Here is a 26,197-nt window from a genome sequence, read left to right as displayed (position 1 = left end):
GTGATTGATTCAGTGCGTACGTCCATCTGATCTGCCGTTCGATTACCCGTCAAACAATGTCATAATTGACTTGTCATAATTACCTAGAAATCTATATTGATATGTGACAATAGTGAAGTAATTTCAAAACAGAACGTTAAATATTTATCTCATTTATATATATATATATATATATATATATATATATATTTTTATATATATATATGAATATATATATGTATATATATATATATATATATATATATATATATATATATATATATATATATATATATATATATATATATATATATATATATATATATATATATATATATATATATATATATATATATATAAATATATATATATATATATATATATATATATATATATATATATATATATATATATATATATATATATATATATATATATATATATATATATATATATATATATATATATATATATATATATATATATATATATATATATATATATATATATATATATATATATATATATATATATATATATATATATATATATATATATATATATATATAAATTATTAAAGTTTCAAATTTGTAATAAGACTTACTATTATCAATATGATAATGCTGATAATAATAACACATTTTTCGATTTATCACAATACTAATTTAAGTTAAAAAACTTGGAATACAACACTTTTAAAAATAATAATAAAGTAATAGTGGTATTAACCAAGTAAAACTTGAATTAAAACTTAATAGATATATCCGCAAAGTGACTGCCAAATCAATTAATGTGTTTTTTTTTTATTTCAAATTAATGTTTTTTTTATAAATAAACATTACAAACATATTTTATGAAAATTAAATTAAGTGGCAGTTTTTGGTATAATAAACAATTATCTTTTAATGTTTCTTTTCGATTTATTTATAACTTAACTAATCAACGCGATGCAAAAAATGTTGGTTAAAATATTAAATATACATTTTAAAAAAATATTACTCCGTCCATATTTATTATTTTCCACATAATTTGTTTGGAAAATATTTTAATAGCTTTATTCTCACAACGCTAGCCATATAAATACTACGGAAAGCAAAAAATGTTGTATTTCAGCGGCATTATAATGAATTTGTTTCAAAGTTGCCGCTGAAACACGGGTTATTATAGACCTGTTGCGAAACTTTATATGAAATTTTCTTGACAGTTTGTTCATATAAACATTTTCCAGCGGCCATATTCGGAAAAATTAATATCAACTTTTATCAAATAACTTTTATTGGTCAAAAAATATTGTAACAACACCAGAGGAAATAAACAAGAAAAACCGATTACTATTTTATTACAAATTTGATATAAATATATTTTTGGCACATTTATGCCTGCTTTCGTTATTCTTCGCAAATCATGTTTTTTGTGTGTACAGTGATTCCGTTTTGAAGTAATTCATCTGAACACATGTGACCCATCGTTTGGAGATGTCAAAAAGGGCTTACTTCGTTTTGTTCCTGTTGGATTTATTACACTCTTTATCAGGTATGTTACCGACATATATATTTATTGAAATTATTAGTCATGTAGGTATGCAATACAAAAAATGTGACCTTGGGTAACAGGTAAGCCGTCAATAATTACCTTCCAACAACGAATTTCAGACATCTCTACAATCAAAATAAATACTTCTTGTATATATTACATATATGATATATAGCACACAGAAGACGGCTAGCTTTTTTACCTTCATCTTTATGGATGTATGTAGGTTTATTGTGTCATATAATTTTTACCGAACAAATAATTATTTTCATGGTTATCTTTTTATTTATTTTTTTGAGTTATCATTTTTTAAACATGATTCAGAACATTACTCACATATATATATATATATATATATATATATATATATATATATATATATATATATATATATATATATATATATATATATATATATATATATATATATATATATATATATATATATATATATATATATATATATATATATATATATATATATATATATATATATATATATATATATATATATATATATATATATATATAAATATATATATATATATATATATATATATATATATATTTATATATATATTTATATATATATATATATATATATATATATATATATATATATATATATATATATATATATATATATATATATATATATATATATATATATATATATATATATATATATATATATATATATATATATATATATATATATATATATATATATATATATATATATATATATATATATATATATATATATATATATATGTATATATCTATATATATTCTTGTGTCTTTTATGGTATTGATATAAGCATTATAAATACAATATGTTTTTGTTTTAAATATTTAATAAAGAAATAAAATATTGGTAAATTGGCCTATATTTTGTAATATTATTTTTTCAAATAGTGAAACATTTTTTTGTTGTTTTTACTATCCTGATTGATAAAGTTATTTAATTTTCAAATATTTTCAGCTCATTTTTTATTTAATATTGATATTACTAATAAGCTGCATTTTAAATATCTGACTAATCTACTCACAATGAAGGAGCTCAATAATTAAATAACTGATATACGTGAAAGAAAACAGAGAAATTATAATAAAAAGTTTGTTCAATTTATATAATGATTTTTTGAAACACTGCCTCAAAGGCGCTTCGTTGCGATTAAGTATCATATTATTAGTAAAGTATTCCGTAGAAGGAATAAATGAAGTTTAAAACAAAATAGGAAAAAGGGAATTGGAGCAATGGCTATAGCACTCGAGATTGCAAACTCATACTTACTTCAATACTCTTACTTCTTAGATTTTGTAAGTTAAAAATAAGGTAATGTTTATGAGTCTCTTCTTAAAGAATAAACAAAATGTAATCTTAATTTTAACTTACGAAAGTAAATACCATTTCAAATATTAAACTGCTTTCCATACTATTTGAAGTAGTGAATAAAAAAAATCCTTATAATATGTACTTACCCTATTTATTAGAAATTCGTAATAAAGTTTTTCTACCGTATATGTACATAATTATTATGATTTTATAAGTTAAAATATTAGTATTTTCATCTAAAAGGTAACATCAATGAATATGTGCCCAAGTTTTTTAAGCGTATTCGTTATTTTTATTTATTCATATTTGATGAAATTCGTTAAATGGAAAAAGTAAGATAAGGGATGAAAATATTACCGTTTTTTGATGTTTTTTCAATCATTGATGTACGTTAAGTATCCAAATAAGCTGCTTTTGTACCTTTTTAATATTTAAGTATTCATTGCTAACGATGTAAACTAAATGCGATCGTTACGGTCGAGTCCCCGCAAGGTCGACCCAACATCGCAATGGGTCAAACTGCGAGCAACATAATATTAAAAGTAACAAACATATTATGTGAAACATAGTATTATAAGTAAGTTTTTCACGGGTTACATCATATCTGATATTCAACTATAGCTGACTCGCAATATGAGATGCTGATTATTTCATATTATTATCCTTAATACAAAAAAAAATACACACATTTTACATAAGTATATTCTAAAGTGTGAGGTTATTGGTTTGGGCGATATGAGTTTTGCAATATTACATATGTGTCGCCTACTTTCAAAATCCGCCAGATCCATGTAAGTTGATTTTACAAAAAATACAAAATTCTCCGGGTAACATTTATGTTTCAAAGATTTGTCTATCTTAAGATAAAATATTATGAAATTGAGAATTTTCCCATTTTTTAAGATTTTTTTTCAGTACCCATTTAAAAAAAAACACGAGTCACAAACCGATACTGACGTCATCTTAAATTTTGACCTATCCCCGCTTTCTAATTTGCCGATATGGGTCAGAAGGTAAGTTCTATGAATATAGTGGAATTTGAAATACAGCGCTGTTTTTCAGGCTGTTTTTCAGTATTTTTTAGCAGAGTTTTCAAGTACATAATTATTTTAAACAATAAAACCCACAATTGGTATTCCGACAAAGTATTTATTTAAAAATCTTATTTAATTGGATCTGGCGGATTTTGAAAGTAGGCGACACATATAATTATTTTGTTTATATAAAGCGTTGTTGACTTTGTGGTATTTACTTAAGTCTACATTGTATTATGTAGTAAAGTCTACATTTTACTAATTTGATGTAATGATGGAATGATTATTCCAAAACCAGTGGTCAAGAAGTAGTAATTTTTTAAAGTGGTATTACATAAAGTGAACGATGAATGATAAGTAGAGTGTTATTATTACTGTCCAAAAATCAAAAATTAAATAAATATTTGCAGTTCCGATTCGCACTTCAATAGAGAAAATGACCAACAAATTATAACATATGATAGTCAAATAACAACTTTACTCTAAAACATTCCTTACAGGTGAATTTAAAAATTACTCTCACATATCACAAAAAAGAACCTCGCTAGCAAGCAAGCCGTTAACTTACTCTTATTTTATGTTAACATTATGATATTGTTTTATTATTAACCTGAACTTAACGATCCATTGCATAGCGTATAGAGCGATCACTCAATCTAGAAAATTACAGGTCACCAGCCCTGTCAATGTCCAGACGTCTTTGTTCTTCTCAGTCTATGCTAAGTTATCAATAATAATAATAAAATACTTGCAAATCCAGAATTTGTGAACATAAATTTGAACACACTCGAAATATTTTAGTAATATTTATGCAAGATGTTTAAAGTTTATTATAATTAATATACTTACTCTAAATTTCTTTCATTAATTTTACACAAATTTCTGTTCACAAATTCTTGATTAGCAAATATTTTGATATTATTGATAACCTAGCATAGACTGAGAAGAATAAAGATGTCTGGACATTGACAGGGCTAGTGACCTGTCATTTTCTAGATTGAGTAATCGCTCTATACGCTATGCAACACTCACCATACTCTCCATTATTGACAAATACTACTCAAATTATATTTTCGATTCGATTGAAAATTTCTACTATGTATTATGTTACTATGTCGGTGAAATTTATATAAAAGTAAATATTTTAATTAATTAAACCAGATAATGACAAGTCACAGTCAAATATTGTCTTCGATATTCATCTTCATACTTAAATGTAGAGATACCAACAAAAAAATTAAAAATAATTAAAAATCAAATTAACACTGCATCGACTCCATTAGGCGCCAAATATACCATGGGCTGTGAAAAATGGTCAGAATAATAAAATATTAATTGAATACTTTCATTTATTTAAACAAAAAATGCAAAATGCAACGCAAAGCTGAGACAAGCATTATTAATAGAATTAAGAAAGGTGTGTTGAGATAGTTTGGACGTGTAGAACGAATGAGTGAGGAAAGAATGGTTAAACAAAAATATGAGGCGAATGTAATTGGAAAAAGGAGCAGAAGAAGACCGAAAAAAACTTGGCACGATCAGGTTTACCACATAATTGAAAGTGGCCAGGAGTCGAAACAATCGGGGGGTATGTATGAGGAGATGCATGAACGTGGAAGACGCGAAGAATGTTTGCAAAGACAGAGTGGTGTGGCGCTCTATTCTCTCTGCTTACCCCTGCGGAGAAGCGGCGTGATAGTTAGTTAGTTAGTTTTTAGAAAATGTCTTGCGATTTATGTAAAAAAAATTGTCAAGTCTGCATGTTATATATTCCGTTTTAATATAATTTTTATTCGTTCTTTTTTGTGATACAAAAGTCAAATTTAGTTCCAGAATGTTCTAATCGTCTTCATAACGCGAGAACGCTATACAAGGAAAATTATTTACTTCTTCAAATGCTACCTTAAATAAATGTGTGAAATATAATGTTTTTACCAAATTGTGGTGTAATTATAAACCATTGTTAAGATGTAAACTTGGTTCGGTTACCTACTTCCTAACCAGTAGTAAGATGTAAAGTATGTCAAATTGTGGTATAGAGATATATTGTTTTGCAGTTACCATGTGTTGTTGATCTGCATAATTTAAAATGCCTAAATATATGTATTTTAGTGAAGATTTCATTTCATTTAAAATGTTTATAAACAATATTTATTTTGTAAGGAATTTTTAAATTTTTTTCTTTTTATTTAACCCGTTATTATTATTTGTTTTTATTTTAAAACATCCTTGTTACGTTTTCGATACATAGTTTGTAAATATTTTATTATTATTATTATTCAAAATAAACTGATTTTCATACTTTGACGAAAAAAAACGAATTGTAACGTTTTTGATAAATCAATATATCATATTATCAAATCAAAATAAATACTATTTAATAACGTAAATTGTAAATTATTACTTCCATAAACTTAAATAAAAATGAAAATCAAGTAAAATAAATTTGTTAAAAATCTTAAATCTCTTATAGTAAAACACTGTTTGCTGTGAAATTATCATACTATTTTGCATTTGCATACCTCTGACTAGCAACAAGTAAAAAGTCTGTGATAGTAATAAGTCAATGGCAGCGCCGTGTGTTAAAAGAAACATAAGCACGCGCAATATCAAACATTGCTCATAGCGGATACTATGTTTCTTGGCAGTTACTATCTCTTAATATTTACATTTTGTTTTATTGAATTTTATTTCACTACTTTTTAATTTATTCATTGCTTCAAAGGCATTATGATATTGAACAAATTATAAATGTATGGTTTCTACTTTATTTTTTCTCCATTTAACAACAACTGAACCGCGGTAGCTTCAGCTATAGCTAGTAAAAAAACGTTAATAATATTTTATTTAAATTTAAAATCATATCAATATTTTCAATATAAGTAGATTAAAAACAAGCTTCAAATATTTTTCTTACAAATATTATATTTGAATTATTAAAGCTTCGAAAATTTGTCGAAAAGTGAAAAGTGGAAAGTCGACGTAAGAGTGATAAAAGAAAATTTCAAATAAAATCTCGTGGAATGGTATTCAGAAATAGGAATTTCTTAACATACCTTGTAACATATTTCAAAGTGGCTCATATTATGATGCTAATGGTTTTTTTTCCAGACGAGAAACTTAAAAAAAAGTTATGCATGTTTATCTTGTTCAAGAATGCGGGTTAGAATTTCCTTTTGTTTCCTATGAAAAATGCGAAAGAGATATTAAAATTTTACAAAAGGTGAACACAAGTTTTTCGTTTAAGCAGAGATAGGGTAAATCGTAATTTATCTACTTAAGTACTTACTTTCAAGATTTTCTCAATGCGGGCAGGGATACGGGTCCCTTTGTCCATTGATTTATCAACCTATAGCACCATAACGGACTATAGACGAACGTTCTTTTGAGAAAATTATTCAACTTCGAGATTTTTTATAGGTATCTCGTAAAAGAGGAAGAAGTTTTTATGGGAAAGAAATATGGTCTGGGCGTACGACATATGGATAGGCAGGGGTAGTGAAGTATTTTCGCTCGAATTTTATTCGATATTCTATTTTTTTAGGAATTTCAGACGGGGAAAAACTCACGATTCTGTTTTCAGATTTTCAGAATCTACAAGGACTTTTTGAGTCATCCCGACATGATTTTAAATAACGGATAGACATTTCGACATATCGCGACAAACGTTACCAATAAATAAAATCAAAATAGTTGATTTTCTTATATTTTTTTTACTTAATGAAACTATGAATAAATAAATATTTTGAGTATGTGCAAATACTTGCTCACAAATCTGGATTTTTTCCGCTTATATTTACATTTTGACATGTCAAGAAGAACATGGAAGTCTGGAGATTTAGAGGGCTTTTGACCAAATGTTGCACATATGTAAAATGATCACTCAAACAGTTTATGAAAGGTCGTTAGATCTATAAATAACCAGACTTCTATATTTTCCTACATTTTTGTTGAGGCTTATTTATATGTTAACAAACAACAATAACGTAAGACAAAATGCAAAATTTCGATGGGATATAAGGCTTGTAACTTTTGAAAAGATTTTGAAATATTGTTTGAGCAAGTAGAGCAAATGGATAGTGATAGAATGAATAAGTAGAGTATATTTGATATGTGTGAACCGAGTGTGAAGAAAAAGGTGAAGATGCTCAAAAAAATACACCTGGTACAATTAAAATAATCAGAATCCGAAATTCAGCCGTGTCGAAAATCTACGCAAGCACAGGACATGTTTAAAAAGATTAGTCAGAAAAGACCCCTATGGCGCTCCGTCCTCTCTGCCCATCCCTGGAGGGATGTAATATTTAAAACATTGATTGACAATAAGTTTTCCGCCCTTGTTGGCGTTCATCTCGAATAACTCAAATAAATTAATTGCACTACATAACGTTTGTCTCATATCCTCAATAATTCGCTTACCTCCCTTTAAGCATAAATCGTATCAGAAAACATTTATCAGTATTATGTATAGAAGGAAATATACTCCATGTAGGTATGTATGTATGAATTCATCATATTCTGTATTCATACAATAATCTGAGCTTATACAGAGCGAAATAATCGAGTAGTTTGCATTAGCAGTTTTGTCTATAAATGCAGCATTTAATTTATAACATACAAATATTTTATATATATAGGTACATAAATAAATCATTCTTGCACATACAAAATTTTACTCCGATTTGATTCGTGTTTTGTTGTCTGTATAAATTGAGAATGTGATAGTTTCACAACAACTTCACATTGCCACAAAATCTAATTAAATCAATCCATCTTGAAACTACTTTTATCACATTTCCAATAATAAATAAATGCTTTTTTAATGGAATTTTTTCAAAACGACATATTGATGAATGGATTTTTTTTAAAGCGAACTTAAAACATCGATATAACGTACAATATTACATAAATCATGGATTACAATTTACTGTTTGTGATTTACAATTTTATGATTCTTGTTGCCTAGCTGATATTTTAAAACAATGTGCGTGACATCAGTATTCAAACAAAAGAATTGTTAGTTGATATCTTATATTTCAGTATCCATCGAATATGATAAATATAAAGGTACATGTATATATATATATATATATATATATATATATATATATATATATATATATATATATATATATATATATATATATATATATATATATATATATATATATATACAACATTTTGAGTGTGTCCAAATACTTGTTCACAAAATCTGGATTATCTCCAATTACAGGAGTTATTTTCATATTATTTCGGATCTCATATACTAATATAAGAGTTTCTGCTTAATAAAAAGCTTCTTTACATCTCACCAATAGATGTCTCTAGTGAAGTTCTAGTGATTCATGAACAAGGTTTCTAAATTGGTTAATATATATAGAACTTCCAATAATTTGAGTGGTGTGGTTGTCAATAGTGGGTAGAATTGGTGAATGTTACACGTGTGTAAAGTGATCACTTAAACCAGCCTATGACGGTCGTAAGCCCCGTAAATGTCCAGACTTCCATATTCTTCTTCATCTTTGATGAGATGTCAAAAAATAATATTATATATATATATATATATATATATATATATATATATATATATATATATATATATATATATATATATATATATATATATATATATATATATATATATATATATATATATATATTTATTTATATATATATTCATTATTTAACATAAGTCAGTAATAAATTATAAATATGCCCTCGGCACGAGAAAACCCAGTGAGAACAAATCAGAGTGGAAACTCAATAATTCGTGATGCTCGGTATAGGAGGCGTGATGAATTATAGAAAAAGACGAATTATGGAAAAGATCTCGAAAACAGAAAAAAAAACACCTTACATACATTTTTCTCCATTCATTGTAAATACATGCCTTTATTAATATTATAAACTATGCTGGTAGAAAATGATCTGTAATAACTAGAAAGTAAAAATTTTGACTTTGGTTTAATTTAAGTAAGTATTACTAGGTAGCTTTAGAGTTAATGACTGGTTTCTGAAAAAAAATCTAGAATGCCTTTGCCAGGCTTTGCTGGTATGCATACAATTGCAGCTATATTGTTGCCCATATTGCTTGCAATTATATAGTTAATTAACTTATTAAAAAATGTGTAACCGTATTTTTAACTAATTTTACCTCCCACTTATTTGGCAGCAAACGACGAGCAACTAGCCTAATTTATATGAATTCACACATTATTTTGTTGGAGTGAGGGATGAATCACAGAACATGCTGATTTATGAAGTAACGAATTATCGAATTACTACTGTATTGTGAACATAAAATTGTAAATATGTGTATGATGAAAAAAATATCTTTGCATGACGAAGACGATTGATACTATATCCATTTTCCTTATATTGCGTGCCATCCTTGAAAACGGATGTTGTCGATAGGTTGCGGCACAAACATCAATAAATGTGTAATCGATCTTAGACAAAAAACGCATAAACAATGGTTTAGTATCTATTATTCAATGACAGTTGCACAATAGGCATTACGCAGTGAACCAATTACTACCGCTCTATGCAAAATAGACTGACGCGATGTTAATGTGTTTCTGTGTCGAAACCCAGACAGATAACACTTATCACCTGCTGCATAATATGTGGGCCACTACCTCACTTTGAAAGTGAAATTTATTTAGTTTGTATTCTACTTTTTACGTACCTACTTTGTTTACAAATATATGTACTGTAGGAAACAGTCAATAAGCATAATTTAAATATGCATATTTCGTGTGTTTCTTCTTTTTCATCCGTGTTCGCTCCATAGGTGGAGCATATTGCCACTAAAAATCATCTTTAAACTACCCTTCTTCTTCTTCTTTGTCAGCCGTCTCTCCACTGCTGAATGTAGGCCACTTAAATTTTGTTTTTCAGATCTCTCTCGTTTTGGCTTTTTTGATCTACTCAATACCGGCGATGGAAACAATGTCATCAGCCCAACTTTCCTCTTTATTTTGATAAAAAAAAATACACAATACTGTTTTTTCCACTTTTATATTATTTGAGCAGTAATCGGGTTTCGTCGTTACCGGCATCACCAGTCTCATAATTTCGGTAACGATGATACCGATCACTAGTCAAATAAAATTAAAGTAAAAAAAACAACAATATGCTTGTTTTATTATATAAATTGTAGTTCTACCGAGAAATATCAGTACAAAGAGTAAATTATTATCCTTGGTATGATTCTATTTATTTTATGAACATTCACATACTAAGATAAAATCTAATTTATATTTGAAGCACTAACTTTGTGATTTTCCATTTTATAATTAAAATGTAACTTTGTTTTAAATAAAAACTAAAAATATTTTATTATAACTTAATTATAATGTCTACCGGTTTCGAAGCTAACCGCTTCTTTATCAAGACTGATTAAGCCATTTTAATCAGTCTTGATAAAGAAGCGGTCAGCTTCCAAACCGGTAGATATTATAATTAAGTTATAATTTAATATTTATAGTGATTTTAAAACAAAGTTATATTTCAATTATAAGATAAAATCATTTATTTTATACACAGGAATAATAACTGTCCTACTCATAATTTTCTTCCAGATGTTGGCTAAAAAAAATATGTGAGAACTCTTTCTAACAGCTTTTACGTACTCTCTACGTGAATATTTTAAATAATAAGCTTATTTAGCTTTTACATTTTTCAAAGACGTGACATTTTTAATTACTCCCATACTAATTTCATTTACATCTGAATGCAAACGATGATATTGGTCGTAAGGGAAAATATGATTACTTATTTACATGAACTGATATTTTTCAGGTGCAAACGTCTTCCAATGCCCTTTTGGTGTTTCCACAACCTTCGAAAAGAAGTTGGCAGTAAGACCGGGAAGTGAAAATGCGTTGAAAGAAACAGTGTTCATATTAAGGGCCAGAGACGTGTCTGGACAGATGTGGAGCTCTCTGGACTGTCTGATGAAGTGTCAGCTGGTTAAGGAGTGCTACAGTGTCGTCGTTCTGCATCACAACATGGAATGCGTCGGGCTGCCAGCTGCCAACACTGATGATCTTCTAATTGATAATGACGCTAACTACTTTATCAAACTTTGTCTTGACGGTAAGTCAAAAACGTTCTTAATAAAAAAATGAACCCCTACGCATTTTCATGGTTTATTAATGTAAGTAGGCTTTTTAAATTACCCAAGATGAAAAATATATATATTTAAGAAAATCTATCTTTCCATATTAGTCGTAGTAACCATTCAAAGTGTATTTTTATACACATATATTAATTTACGCCTTATTATATATAAGGATAACCTTCTCATCTTTTGTTTCTACCTTAACATATCCTGCACTGAAATAGTGTATGGGTACATACACTATTTGTTGACACCTCATTGATCAGGTATACCATATCTGATCAATGAGGTGTCAACAAGATTATTTCATGATTGGAAGGTCCTGTATTTCTGTTTTGAGAGATTAATAGAATATATTTGATGAGTAATAGATGACCCAGGTAAGAAAAGGAGGTCAAAAAGAAAAATATTAATAATATTTAAAAAGCGGAAACAAAACTTGGTACAAAAATTGTATGGAAAAAAATGTAACCATTGTTCATGAAGAGAAAAAAGAGGATTTGTAGAAACGGCTAGGGCACTCAATGTTGCGTATCCGCACTCATTTTATAAATTTTCTTACATTACACACATTTTTAATTCCAGTAATTCTCAATAATATTATGGCTGGATATTTTTTTTTCTATTTTCAAAACAATTTCATTGAATTCATTGAATTTCATTGAATAAAGTGCAAGTATTTTATGTTTTAATTTCTATGGAGTTTCATAAAAAAACATTCATTTGATAGTCAGACATTAATATAAGCAATGCTTAAAATTTATCGTTTGCGATATTTTTATCTATGCAATAAACTATTGTAGTATAAACTGGTACATAGACATGACAGTCTTTATCATTGATTTTTTAACGTTTGTGTTTTGCATTTAAAAAGAGTAATTTTAAACAAGATAAAAACTTTTTAAATTATACAGTCACATAATTAAAAACAGTATTTTTCGGTTTTTGCTATTTTTAGACATGAATTTAATTTCATGTCTAAAAATAGTATTTTTAGGCATGAAATTTAATTCAACTTCGTAAAATTATGTAAATATATATGGGAAACATTATTTTTTTTATTAAATCGGAAAAGTATAGAATAAATGTATTTTTAATAAAAATAATAAATTAAGGCATGCGTATATTTTAATATGAAAATTTGAGTTCATTTTTATTTATGATTAATATTCTCATGAGAGCATTTTTACGAAATAAATATTAATAAAGAGAAAAATAGATTTCAGATGGCATTCCTAATCGAAAGAATAGTTTTCACAGAAAAAAATATAAGTTAGTTTAATTAAATGAAGCTTAAAATGCTAATAGATTTATAAAACGTTATTATTTTATATTAAATATCACATAACTTTATAGTTTAATCGAAACTAAAAAGACAAAAAGTTATTTTAACGACAATATTGTAAAAATAAGTTTATGCTTCCTTCATTCTCAAAAGTTGCCCCAACGTGTCAGCAAAAAACAATTTAATTATGTTGTTTTTTTTAGTTCCTGAATCCTGCCGAACAAAGCTCTGGTCTACAGAAAGCTCTTACGGATACAAACTTATCAGTCAAGGGTCCTCATTCAACGTTGTTTTAAACGTGACAGATGCGCAATGCTCGCAACAACTTCTGAGTTTCGGAAAGAACGGCACCATACGATCGGCGCAGTTCCAAGTTGAAGCCACTCCCGATGTTCCGGACGTTGGACCCCACGGATATATATCACACAGGATCCCCTCTGTCCTGGGAAAGTGTATCCTGAACGCTGAAAATAAATTCACGGAGCCTGAATCCTTCAGAGTAGCTAGTGGAGACTTATGGTATAAGGAAAACCAATGTGTTGAAGATCGTAAGTGAAGCATATAAAATTTTAAGAAAAATTACTCCATTTAAAAATCGCGTATCAATATTTCTTTCCCTTTTATTTTCGATTTGTCATACAAAATGCTGTACAGTACATGTACAATAAAAAATAAATACTCATGTATAATGATATATCCAGGATACAGTGTTAAGTTGTCAACCGATTACTCCAAAAGAACAAAAAATGATATGATAATTAAGTAATTTCCAAGTTAAACAACTTAGATATTAAATTTATAACCAGTGATAGTTATTGATTTGCATTAACTTCAGGGCATACTTAAATGATTAAAATAAAAAAAAATTAAACTCTTAAATTTGAATACCACTTTTGAGCTTATTCATATAAATAGTTTCAAGAAATACATATGTTCTCATCAACAGGTAAAAATTCAAACGTTTTTAGGGTCATTTAAATTAACTCCCTACTACATCAAAGCAGTGTTTTTTTAATTTTTGTATAGCCATAAATTAAAAAAAAATATTTCGTTCATTATCTGCCTAATATTTTCATTACAATATTCGTATTTGAAATATTTCATTTATATATTTTTTTATCTTAATAATGTTTCCATAATGGCGTGAGAGCGACCAACAAATAAAAACAATAGGATATTATGTTTTAGTTCCAAAATACATTAACAGATGTTCTTACGAAGAGTTCTACAACCAGACTCTCAAACACTATGACGTAATGATTCATGGAATATCCACACAAGAGGTAAATATTAATTGTATTACATTTTTCCATAGTTAATAATGGTTCATTGTTTTGATATAAAATATTGAAAACAAAACTGTATTTTTAATATTTTACACCATTATTACAAATTATGCTTAATTTTTTTATTATTTTTATTTTAAAATAACAATAGTTACGTTAGTATATAACCACTCATTTTTATATACCGGTTTTGAGACGTACCCATCTTTTCGTCAATATGCAAACAATACTACACTACTATAGTACTACAATATGTCATATTTACAACTACACAAAATTTTAATCACATTTTGTGTTTTTGGTCGACCCAATGGCCAAAATTGTTGAACAACATGCACTAAAAGCTGAGGCTTGAAAAATATGTTTTGATCGTTATATGTACTGTAAATTAATGATAAATCAGAATCTTCCGTATTTTTCAAGAGGTTGTTTAATTTATTAGATGAAAAAATGTGATTAGGTATTTTTGTAAACTAATTAACGTTTTAATTAGATTATTAGTATAATATATGACTATCGATGCCAGTGATGGACTATATGAGTTAAAAATGTGTAAAATTTCTTTCCTTTTTCATCTTGTATTCAGAGATAGATCCTTCATTGCCTTTAACCTTTTTTGAAAATATGCAATTAGGATTTTATTTACCCTAGTTTGCAGTTAAACCATAACAACTAATCATTATTTATTATTTTGTCCTATTGTTTAATGATTTTTTTTCTATATAGTGTAAGAAAAGATGTGAAGGAGAAAACCAGTTCAATTGCAGAGGGTTTACAACGGTACCATTTGAAAGAGGAAAGAGTCAAATCTTACTTTCGCTGGGCAGTGACGATAATACTGCTAGGATATGCTACCTTCACAGCGAGGATACTCTGACCCATGGTTCGTGGTTACTCACCAAGAAGCCTGAAGCAATATATTACAGAAGAGTCACCTGCCTTAACGGTAAGACATCAATTTGCTTTTATGTCTGAGATTATCCGATAATAGTCCGATGTTTATAGCATAAACATAAACAGAAATCAATAAAACAATTTGGATTTGCAAGGAATATTGGTAAACTAAAAAAAAAATAAAACTTAATTACTCTCTTTTGTATATATTATAATAGACAATTTTTAGTCATCAAGTATTTTTTATCAATTGTGAATGATAAATTGTCAAAATGTTTTATGATGCATTCATTGTATATTCCATACTATTGGGAGTATAAAAAATATGAATATAATGTTTCAGGTATTTCCAAATCATTTCTTACAGAAAAAACTTTCATGAATACGATTTATCAACAAATATTTAAAAGAGGAAATAAGCTTCATGAATACCCGCTACTTGAATCATGTCGATTAACGTTTTATATAAATTTGAAATAATCTATCATGTTATTACGAAACACTTTTTACAAAATTAATACAAATTAACAGCAGCTGTCTATCTCAGAATTATATTATCTTCCGGAATATAATTGGATAAATGTATTATTAAATGTAAAAGGATATTAATATCTTGGATATTTAGCTGTAATTTGTACTTTGTTTCGTGGAAACTTTAATTAAAAATATCCAAATTTCGAGAATATAGAGAACACGTTTTAATATCAAAGACACGAAAGCTTATTCAAAGTTATAAAAGTATGAAGGGAAAGTTTTGCGTTAAAATTCATACAATTTACGCAAACATTAGCATTAAAAGAAGATCCAAGCTCGTTATCAGACGAGGGTACATTAATAAATGGCCGTCTCAAATTTTAATTACGGCAGCCTGCTTTACATATCAAGCGGTAGGACTCTTGAAATATTTTGAGAAACATCTAGATCAGTGGTTCCTAAACTGTTTTGGCCTACGAACCTCTTTTGATAGTCAAAACTTGCTCACGGATCCTGGGCGAAAACCTACTGACTGTACTGTAGACGCCAACTTTTGTTTAAATAAATGTCTTTTTGTGCCGAAAGTGGAAAATAGAAACACCTTTTTTCCAATTTCTTCTCGTTTGGTATCTTACTCCAGATTAAAAATAATATAAAGTGTCAGGAAGATGCGATTATTAGCGTTCATAAAATTCGTTTTAGAATTAGCTTATTATTAATCCATTGTTATTTATTATAGCTTCCATATTAATAAAAATGTGTCACATTTTTTTTCATTTTATATTTAACCTTGCGCGGATCCTCTGACGTTGTTTAGTGATCCCCATATCAATTTTCCACGGACCCCCTGAATGATCCCGGGGACCCCTGGGGGTCCGTAAGGACCACTTTGGGAACCACTGATCTAGATAAATATTTCTATGCATACCTTCTAGAAACCAAATAACGGCGGGCCATTAATTCCAGAGTTTCTTTGAGCACTTGAATAAATGACCCCGTTACGAAATGTGGACGGTTAATCTCTTACCACGAATTTAATAACATAAACATTTTACAGATCCAGTCGATCGGTAATAATGGGACCTATTTGATTCTCCTACACCTGCAGCATTGTAATCGATTACTCATTCACTCAACGATACATACAATACAAACTTACACAGCCCGATAATTTAAATAATTTATACAGACAATTCTCCTACTTCTAATTACATTTCACAATCAACAAGAGTTTCAAAAGTTATCTCTTCAAACATGATGGAAACTCACAATTATCATAATTTACATTTTACTACTCATAACATCTTAAACCATCCCAAATGCAGCATTGTTAAAAAAAAACATAAAATATAAACTTTTATGTAAAACCATAAATTTTCCTTAAATATTTTATGTTTTTATTAAAAAAAATAATAATAATAATTCAATATATTACGATATATTTTATTTTAATTTTGGCAGGCGCTGTCGCGTAGTTTGGTAGACGCTCGACTGCGAAACGTTTAAAATTAAAAAGTTTTTTTGCACTTTTATTTTACTTGAATAGTAACTGGGTCTTCTTGCTAGTCTGATCACTTCGGAAACGAAAAAACCTGGTTACTAGTCAAAAAATAAATTAAGGGGAGAAAAACTATTTAGTTGTTGTTTTACTATATAATATATGATAATATGCAGTTCCGCCAGCTAAAATTTCAGCACAAAAAAATATTTATTTATTTACCAATTCAGTTTAAAATTTAAGATGTTTTATTTTTGTTTGTTTTTAATATGTAAATGATTCCTTGAATATATTTCGTAGATAGTTTGGCACATTTTATTAACTTTATAAGATAAGACAACTTTGTTTTTTACCACTTTTTACTGGTAAATTTTTTCTCCAACCGGTTTCGACAAGAACCTTGTCATGATTAGGATTAAACATGTACTGTGACAAAGTTCCTGCTGGTTGGAGAAAAAATGTACCAATAAAAAAGTGTACAATACAAATTTGTTTTATTTTAAAAAGTTTGTGAACGATTAATTTATTTTGCGTGTTTCAACTAACAAAAAAATATCAAAATACGTCAATTTTACATTATTATCAACCATGGTTTACTTTGTGTAATACCACTTTTATGCACTTTTTTACACAAAGTAAAAGACGGATGATAAGGAGAGTGTTTTATTACCATACCACAAAATTATCAATGCTTTTAATATACAAATTTACGTTATTTTTTTTTTAGTTACCGTCGTTTGCACTCCTACGGGAATGTCCGTATCCTATTTACCGCGATCGGATTTCCGTGGCCGGATGTACGCCAGCGGCTACAGCGAGACGTGCTCCGTGTCGGGCAGGGGCCGCGGTGTGTCCACCGATCTGCTGGTCCCCTTTCACGGGCGCGACTGCGGGGTCAGCCAGGCCTATGCACTCCACGATGGAAAACCTACGGCCGACAACAAGTAAGAAGTGAATCAATAATCTTACCTCCTAAAATACTGCTAAATATACCTACCAATGGTAGATATGCTGCATCTCGGAGATTATAATAAATGAGAAGGTTTTTGTAAGAGGGGTTGTAATACTTAACGTGGCATTATAACTAGACTTTATCACGAATTAATCACAACCACTTTTAAAATAAATTCAAATAATACAAATTAAACGAAGAAATTTTAATATTTCCTTATTTGCACACCACAATTTTATAATTTTACCAAAAGTTCAATATTTCTACAGGTATGTATATATATAAATATAAATATACATATATATATATATATATATATATATATATATATATATATATATATATATATATATATATATATATATATATATATATTTATACATATATATATATATATATATATATATATATATATATATATATATATATATACATATATATATATATATATATATATATATATATATATATATATATATATATATATATATATATATATATATATATATATATATATATATATATATATATATATATATATATATATATATATATATATATATATATATATTTACATGTACCTTTATATCTATCATATTCGATGGATACTGAAATATTAGATATCAACTAACAATTCTTTTGTTTGAATACTGATGTCACGCACATCGTTTTAAAATATCAGCTAGGCAACAAGAATCACAAAATTGTCAATCACAAACAGTAAATTGTACTCCATGATTTGTGTAATATTGTACGTTATATCGATGTTTTAAGTTCGCTTTTAAAAAAATCCATTTATCAATATGTCGTTTTGAGACAATTCCTTTAAAAAACATTTATCTATTGTTGAAAATGTGATAAAAGTAGTTTTAAGATGGATCGATTGAATTAGATTTTGTGGCAATGTGAAGTTGTTGTGAAACTATCACATTCTTAATTTATACAGACAACAAAACACGAATTAAATCGGAGTAAAGTTCAATATTTCTACAGGTATGTATATATATAAATATAAATATATATATATATATATATATATATATATATATATATATATATATATATATATATATATATATATATATATATATATATATATATATATATATATATATATATATATATATATATATATATATATATATATATATATATATATATATATATATATATATATATATATATATATATATATATATATATATATATATATATATATATATATATATATATATATATATATATATATATATATATATATATATATATGTATAAACCTAATGAATTAATGGGGACTTTAAAATTAAACACATTTTCAGACTTCTACCGCCACCTATTGATTTTTAGTGTAAGGTTTTTCTTAAATTATTTTATTACAATCCTGTCTTATTTAAAACGGTACTGTCATTTTTATTGAGGCTGAGATTAACGTCCATAATATTACATCAAAATAATAATAGATTTTAAAAAACGCTGCTAATATTGTATCCATCTCAATTACCTACAAAAATGCACAGTCACTGCATAGTAGAAATATCCCACATTATTTACTGTATTAAATAAATTATGATTTTTAATATGTGTAACATTGTATTTCGACACAGAAACAGCCATACATCATAAATACAAATAAATTGCTCGTTTATTAATTTTTTTCTTCATATTAGAATATTTGGATTTCATTTAGTCATTTTGAGTCCGAGATAGTATTTTATAATAATAAAAATTAACCAAGAACACGTAATAAAAAAAATAAAAAAGTATTTCAATGTCGTGCAGATGACAGATTTTTTATTTAATATAATTCATGACATTATTAGTTTCACGTATTTCCTATTCAATTACTGTTCTTATTACGAATAACGTCCTAGTGTCACACATGTGACATGTGTCGATATGGTTTTTCTCTAAAGAAAATCGTGATTCGTGAGAACGTCGTGGTTTGTATTGATGCTGTCAAGACCGACAACTCTAGAACGACTTTATTGGAAATAAATCATTCCAAGAATTATATTAAAATAAAATAGTTTTACTTATTCACAAAGTCTACAGTATAATATATTGATAGATTCGATTACAAATGTGAGTTAAAAATATATCTTCAGTACGTGAATCGTACTACGATAGTGTTTAATGAGTTGCCATGGTAGCTTTGTACTATTCAAAACTTTTTAATCCGTAAAAGACTAAGCTTTGAAATGTACGTGACTAGACTAAAAGACTTTTTAAAGCGATGGAGGATCGAGATGCTTTCGATATAGTAATCAATCAGTGTCATTTATTATCAGTTATTTATTAATATTATGTACATATTTGAATGACGTTATAAAATTCAACATTTTGTGTGTGTCCAAATACTTGTTCACAAAAACTGGATTATCTCCAATTGCAGGAGTTATTTTCATATAATTTTTTGACATCTCATCAAAGATGAAGAAGAATATGGAAGTCTGGGCATTTACGGGGCTGACGATATAATAAAAGAGTTTCTGCTTAATAAAAAGCTTCTTTACATCTTACCAATAGATGTCTCTAGTGAAGTTCTAGTGATTCAAGAACAAGGTTTCTAAATTGGTTCATATATACAGAACTTCCAAGAATTTGAGTAGTGTGGTTGTCAATAATGGGTAGAATTGGTGAATGTTACACGTGTGTAAAGTGATCACTTAATCCAGCCCATGACGGTCGTCAGCCCCGTAAATGCCCAGACATCCATATTCTTCTTCATCTTTGATGAGAAGTCAAAAAATAACATTTTAAAATTCAATTCCGCTGTAATCAGTGTGATAAGTAAGTACTTATAATGATATGAAAATTAATTGTGTCGGGTTCTGGTCTCGTGTCTAGTATCACGGACTGTTGAGTCTGGGTTCAAACCCACTCTACCACAATTTCATACCTATTTTTAATAATAGGCCGCTTAGGCTCATGGGAATAGTATGAAATCGAAGTATTTTCGTAAATAATTCAAATACAAATATTTCTTTTACATATAAAAAATTATTTTTTTTAATTTTCCTTGCAGTGTAAATTTATATGACAAGGATGACGTTAAGAAGTTAAAGATTATCGCTGATATTGTAAAATAGGCTATCGCAGGAGCATCTATTGTTACAAAGATGCATTTTTTATTCCGTACTACTCAGTTTCATGGTTTCTCTATAATTTTGTGCAAATGTATTAGTTCAAAACCCCAAAAAAAAAATTACAAAATAAGGAAAAAAAAAATTATTTTTTTTACTTTTTTGCGAATTCGCTTTACTGAGACCTCCCTTCATAATATCAAGGATATCAAACCATTAATTTTTTTTTTTTAAATTTAACTTTTTGATTTTCTAGAACCTTGATGTATACATTGTTGGTGATACAAAATAATCCCATAATACAGGCGCAGGGAGACAGGTTTGTTCGCGTTGGCTGTGTTGCACCCCCATCCCTTAATCTCACCCTTGGAGCTGATATTAACGTCGGACAAAACAGGTCAGTTTATCCTTATTTGATTTAATAAGTTCCCATTTATATATACTTTTTCCCCCTTTCTTTAAGGTTCTATATGAAAACCTTTGCTACAAACATTAACATTTTTCTGAGATATACCTACATTATAAACATGTTAATCGAAAAAAAAAACACAAAAAACCATAATAAAAATAATTTATGTCACCCACAAATATAAACAATAAATAATAAGTATTATTCGCCCTCTAAGCACAAGAGTTTAGTTAATTTTTTATTGGAGAAAACAGAGTAATTTAAATTAAGATTGTAAAATATAAATATCTAGAATATGAATACAATATTAAAAAAAACTGCTGTATAAATTGAATAAATAAAATTCAATAAAAACCTCATTTTTTTTAAATTAAAGTATTAATTTTTATTTATTGACTTGGCGTTTAATTTGTAGAACTCCATTTTAATTTATGTATTAATTTTAAATCAAACACAGATTTTTTGAGTCTACTAAGTTGTATTTTATTAACAAAAAACACATAAAAAATTATATTGTGACAATTGTTTCGCCTTGTTAGCGCATTATCAAACGACATTCGTTTGATAATGCCCTAACAAGGCGAAACAATTGTCACAATATAATTTTTTATGTGTTTTTTGTTAATAAAATACAACTTAGTAGACTCAAAAAATCTGTGTTTGATTTAAAATTAATACATATATTAATTTTTATTTTAAGGAAGACTTATGTGTTAAAATACATGTTTTTGAAATATTATATGATATATTTAATGTACGCCTCTGATTTGCTATTGCTAGAGAGTATAAAAGGAATGTTATTTCTTCAATAAAAAATGAAAAGTTCCAAAGTATTCGTAAAATCATTTATAATATCAAATCGATTGCGTCTAAAGGTTTTTTTAATAATAGTAATGCATTTCATTTTCCTGAAATAATTTCACAAAAAGTCTGATGACCTCTCACTCAAATTTGTTTTTATAACCTATCATGGCGATTGATTCACTGAAACTGAATGTTTCAGAGTAGTACTTAGTTGATTTATGTGAGTAATTGGTGAGTACGTTTGACCCTTAATTGGAATCTAAATATAATATAATAAGGCCCTCCAATTTCCAATCAACTAATTTATCCTTTGAATGTTTGTAGAACCTATTCACCTAAAATAGTAATTATAATTACGCTTCATTGGTAATAATTCGACTGTAAAATAAAAATGGGATTTTAAACCACGATTAAATGAATTCTTAATTGAAATATACAGTATTTGATTAATTCATTCCAGTCTTATAATTTTTTGTTTAAAACAACAACATTATTAAAGGAATATTAATTATGCCTTTAATTACTTTTAATTAAATATAATTATGAAGCTATGAAATTAACTGAAACATAATATTATATGCATCATTTTATTCAAACGTGATGTTGAAGTAATAAAATGTGTTTAATGCATATTTCTATCAACTGAGCATTCAAAATGTCATTTATAGACGAGTTTCTATCAATTTTAATAAATATCCTTTGATTAATAAAAATAAATGTGAAGCATGAAATCTTTTCATATAAGCCACATTAAAAAACAGCTTAAAAATCGAATTTTTTTTTATGTGCCTGTACCAAAATAATTTTAATTTATATCGCGATTTAAATTTTAGCAATTTTTTATTAAATCAGTCGTAACTTTTAATTGGTTGACTTTTTGTGTTCTATTGGTAGCTGTTTCATTATTCGATACGGCAGGGAGTGTTATCTTTCCATTTTTGATGTCATTTCTATTGTTAACTTTTATTATTTCTTAAAATCTATTATGATACTTGTTTCGATGCATTCCGCATAATTTTCAAATACCGTACGCAAAGCTCAGTCAAATTTTAAGTTACAAGGAATGCACACAGGGTTATACGTTTTTATTCGTTCCGATTAAAAAAAACACAGTGCCGTACAACGTATTTTTTGTAATTAAAGAGAAATATTTGTGTTTTTATTATTCAAACAAATATTTCAATTTCATACTATTTCTATGAGCCTAAGCGGCTCATTATTAGAAATAGGTATCAGAGTGTGTTCGAACCGAGAAACTCTGACTTCTTGACACTAACCACGGGATCACAACCTGACACATAAAATTATATTATTTTAAAAAACTTTTTTTTTCTTTATCTTAAAGGAGGTATTTTATTTACGTTACATATTATATTTTAGTGATGACGGAAGTCCGGAGGGTACAGCATCATTTCCAGCTTCTTCCGTTTTCAACACCACTGGATCTGTTGATGCACCTAAAGTGAGGATGTACATCATCAACGATCCTGATGAAGGAGATCCTACTGCTCAAGTCAACGGAGGCGCAGTCTCCCTTGGAGAAACTATAGAACTTAGGATTGAATCGGAATTCTCCAAATCGGGTATTTTTTTGTTGTTGTTAGCATTAAACAAATATAATTTTTATTTTTGGTACCACTTTGTGTTGAAATTTTAAGAAATAACATTTAATTATATATGCCCACGTATTATTATGGTTTATTTAGGTTAAGGGTGTATTCACAAATATACAATTCAATATGGGACCAGCTGCTCGAGGAGCCACACGTATTTCTGAGCACATATTTTTTTAGAACATGCATTGAACAAATATTTAAATATATATTTTTTTTAAACTCTTTTCCTTTCTATAACTCTTTCCTTTTCAAACCATATATTTATTTCGAAGAAAGACTTATTTTTTCAATACAAAAATTCAATAACGTCAAATATTACTTGGGTTTTAAGAAAATTGCGGGCTATCGATTATTCTTAATTAAATGCAAATGCATTAAATGCAATTAAAGAAAATAGAAAGCACACATTCTAATATGTAAAACATCACGCTGCTTGTGAAGTAATAAAAATATTTAAATTAATCACATAAATGAGAACTTTTGTCTAAGAACAAACTCTTCTCCACGATCAATGTTTATTGTATTGCATATATTGCTTTCACGTTCAACAGTTGGCGCTGCCATTGTAGACAAACAAGCTTATAAATAAAACGTTATTACATGATTTAAGGTATAAACACCTATCACAGGTATAAATAAAACAATGTGCATATTTCAATACAACGTTTTGATCAAATTTAAAAACCATTGGTAAAAAATTTAAGAAGATTTGATATTTTGAATAAACTAGCACATACATTTTTATTTATAAAGAAATTAATGCTTTAAAAAAATGACGCTCGAGCTACATGAATGCGTCAATTTTGAACTGCACATTTCATGTTATTTATAGGAATTTAAAAAAACACAAAATATCATCCTGGCAAATGATATAGCATTTACACATGGATACGAGTATCAACACGATGTTCAGATTTATTATGGAGAAGTTTATACGCCTGGCCGTTCACGGAATTCGTAGCCAACACCACATTTCAAATGTTTCAATTATAAAACTACTCAAATATAATATGTAAATTTCACTTTACAAACATGGAACGCATTTTACATGTTTTATTACTGAAAAGATACTTTAAATACATTTTCACAAACTTGTCAAAAAGTAGGATTAACATTTTAATATTAGATTTTTACTTCTCGAAGTGACAATTCTCGTGAATCTAATTAAAGACAATTGTTAAACTTTAAGTTAATTTGTCAGATTTGTTTAAGAATGACGATTTACATTTTGAATTATTAGAGCTTAATATTGTTTTATTCCGTATAAAACACAATAAAAGGACGCTCCTTTGTGTTCTTATAAAAGAAAGAAATTGTACTAATTATATAACAGAATATTGACTTTGAAGTAGTTAGAGGAATCGATTTGGGTGGAAACCATTTTCAGGTTCTACAAATAAATAAAAGGAAGACAAGATACTTTGAATATAATTAACGCGTAGGAAGAAAATAAGCGAGAAAAGATTTCCCAGTGAATTAAATTTGACAGGGTAAAGTAAAGAATTGATTGTGCTTAAAAATAATAAATTGTTAAGGGAGGGCTTTTATTGTTCTCGTTGCTTTGTCCTTGCCAATTTAGGCCTCTCATTTTAAGATTTTTTCTTCTCCATTATATCATCAAGTTACAAAGGATGCCCATTATACTGTTTAGTATTCTTAATTGCTATACATTTAATATAATCAGATTGTTGTTGATCTTGAGGTTGGAACTTAGATTAAATTATCCTGGATATTCATAATGCTCTGAGAGACAAAGGGATATCTCATTTCTTGGTAAATCCTTGAAGAAGGGTTTTTTCCATCACACCATTCAAGTGAAATATTATACTCACTGCCATGAATAAACTTATTACAATTTGTTTGATCGACGTACAAATAATGAAAAA

General features: G+C 27.4%; 1 protein-coding gene across 1 annotated transcript in view; it reads left to right on the top strand.

The window, feature by feature from the left end:
• Nucleotides 1-1,303: 1,303 nt before the first annotated feature.
• The window catches only part of LOC148300860 (uncharacterized), a 36,566-nt gene continuing 11,672 nt past the window's right edge, over nucleotides 1,304-26,197 (top strand). Inside the window, exons 1-8 of the mRNA XM_088274196.1 lie at nucleotides 1,304-1,512; nucleotides 11,689-11,985; nucleotides 13,499-13,843; nucleotides 14,484-14,578; nucleotides 15,308-15,527; nucleotides 18,175-18,391; nucleotides 21,739-21,879; nucleotides 24,076-24,278. Of these exons, the coding sequence (XP_088130322.1) occupies nucleotides 1,455-1,512; nucleotides 11,689-11,985; nucleotides 13,499-13,843; nucleotides 14,484-14,578; nucleotides 15,308-15,527; nucleotides 18,175-18,391; nucleotides 21,739-21,879; nucleotides 24,076-24,278 (1,576 nt within the window). The 5' untranslated portion in view covers nucleotides 1,304-1,454. The remainder of the gene's footprint in view (nucleotides 1,513-11,688; nucleotides 11,986-13,498; nucleotides 13,844-14,483; nucleotides 14,579-15,307; nucleotides 15,528-18,174; nucleotides 18,392-21,738; nucleotides 21,880-24,075; nucleotides 24,279-26,197) is intronic.

Source organism: Brachycentrus maculatus, unplaced genomic scaffold (assembly GCF_059751285.1).
Source record: "Brachycentrus maculatus isolate JH-2025_06_01 unplaced genomic scaffold, ASM5975128v1 h1tg000645l, whole genome shotgun sequence".
NCBI lineage: Eukaryota > Metazoa > Arthropoda > Insecta > Trichoptera > Brachycentridae > Brachycentrus > Brachycentrus maculatus.
Note: the sequence above shows the minus strand (reverse complement) of the source record. Positions and strands in the feature narration are given on the sequence as shown.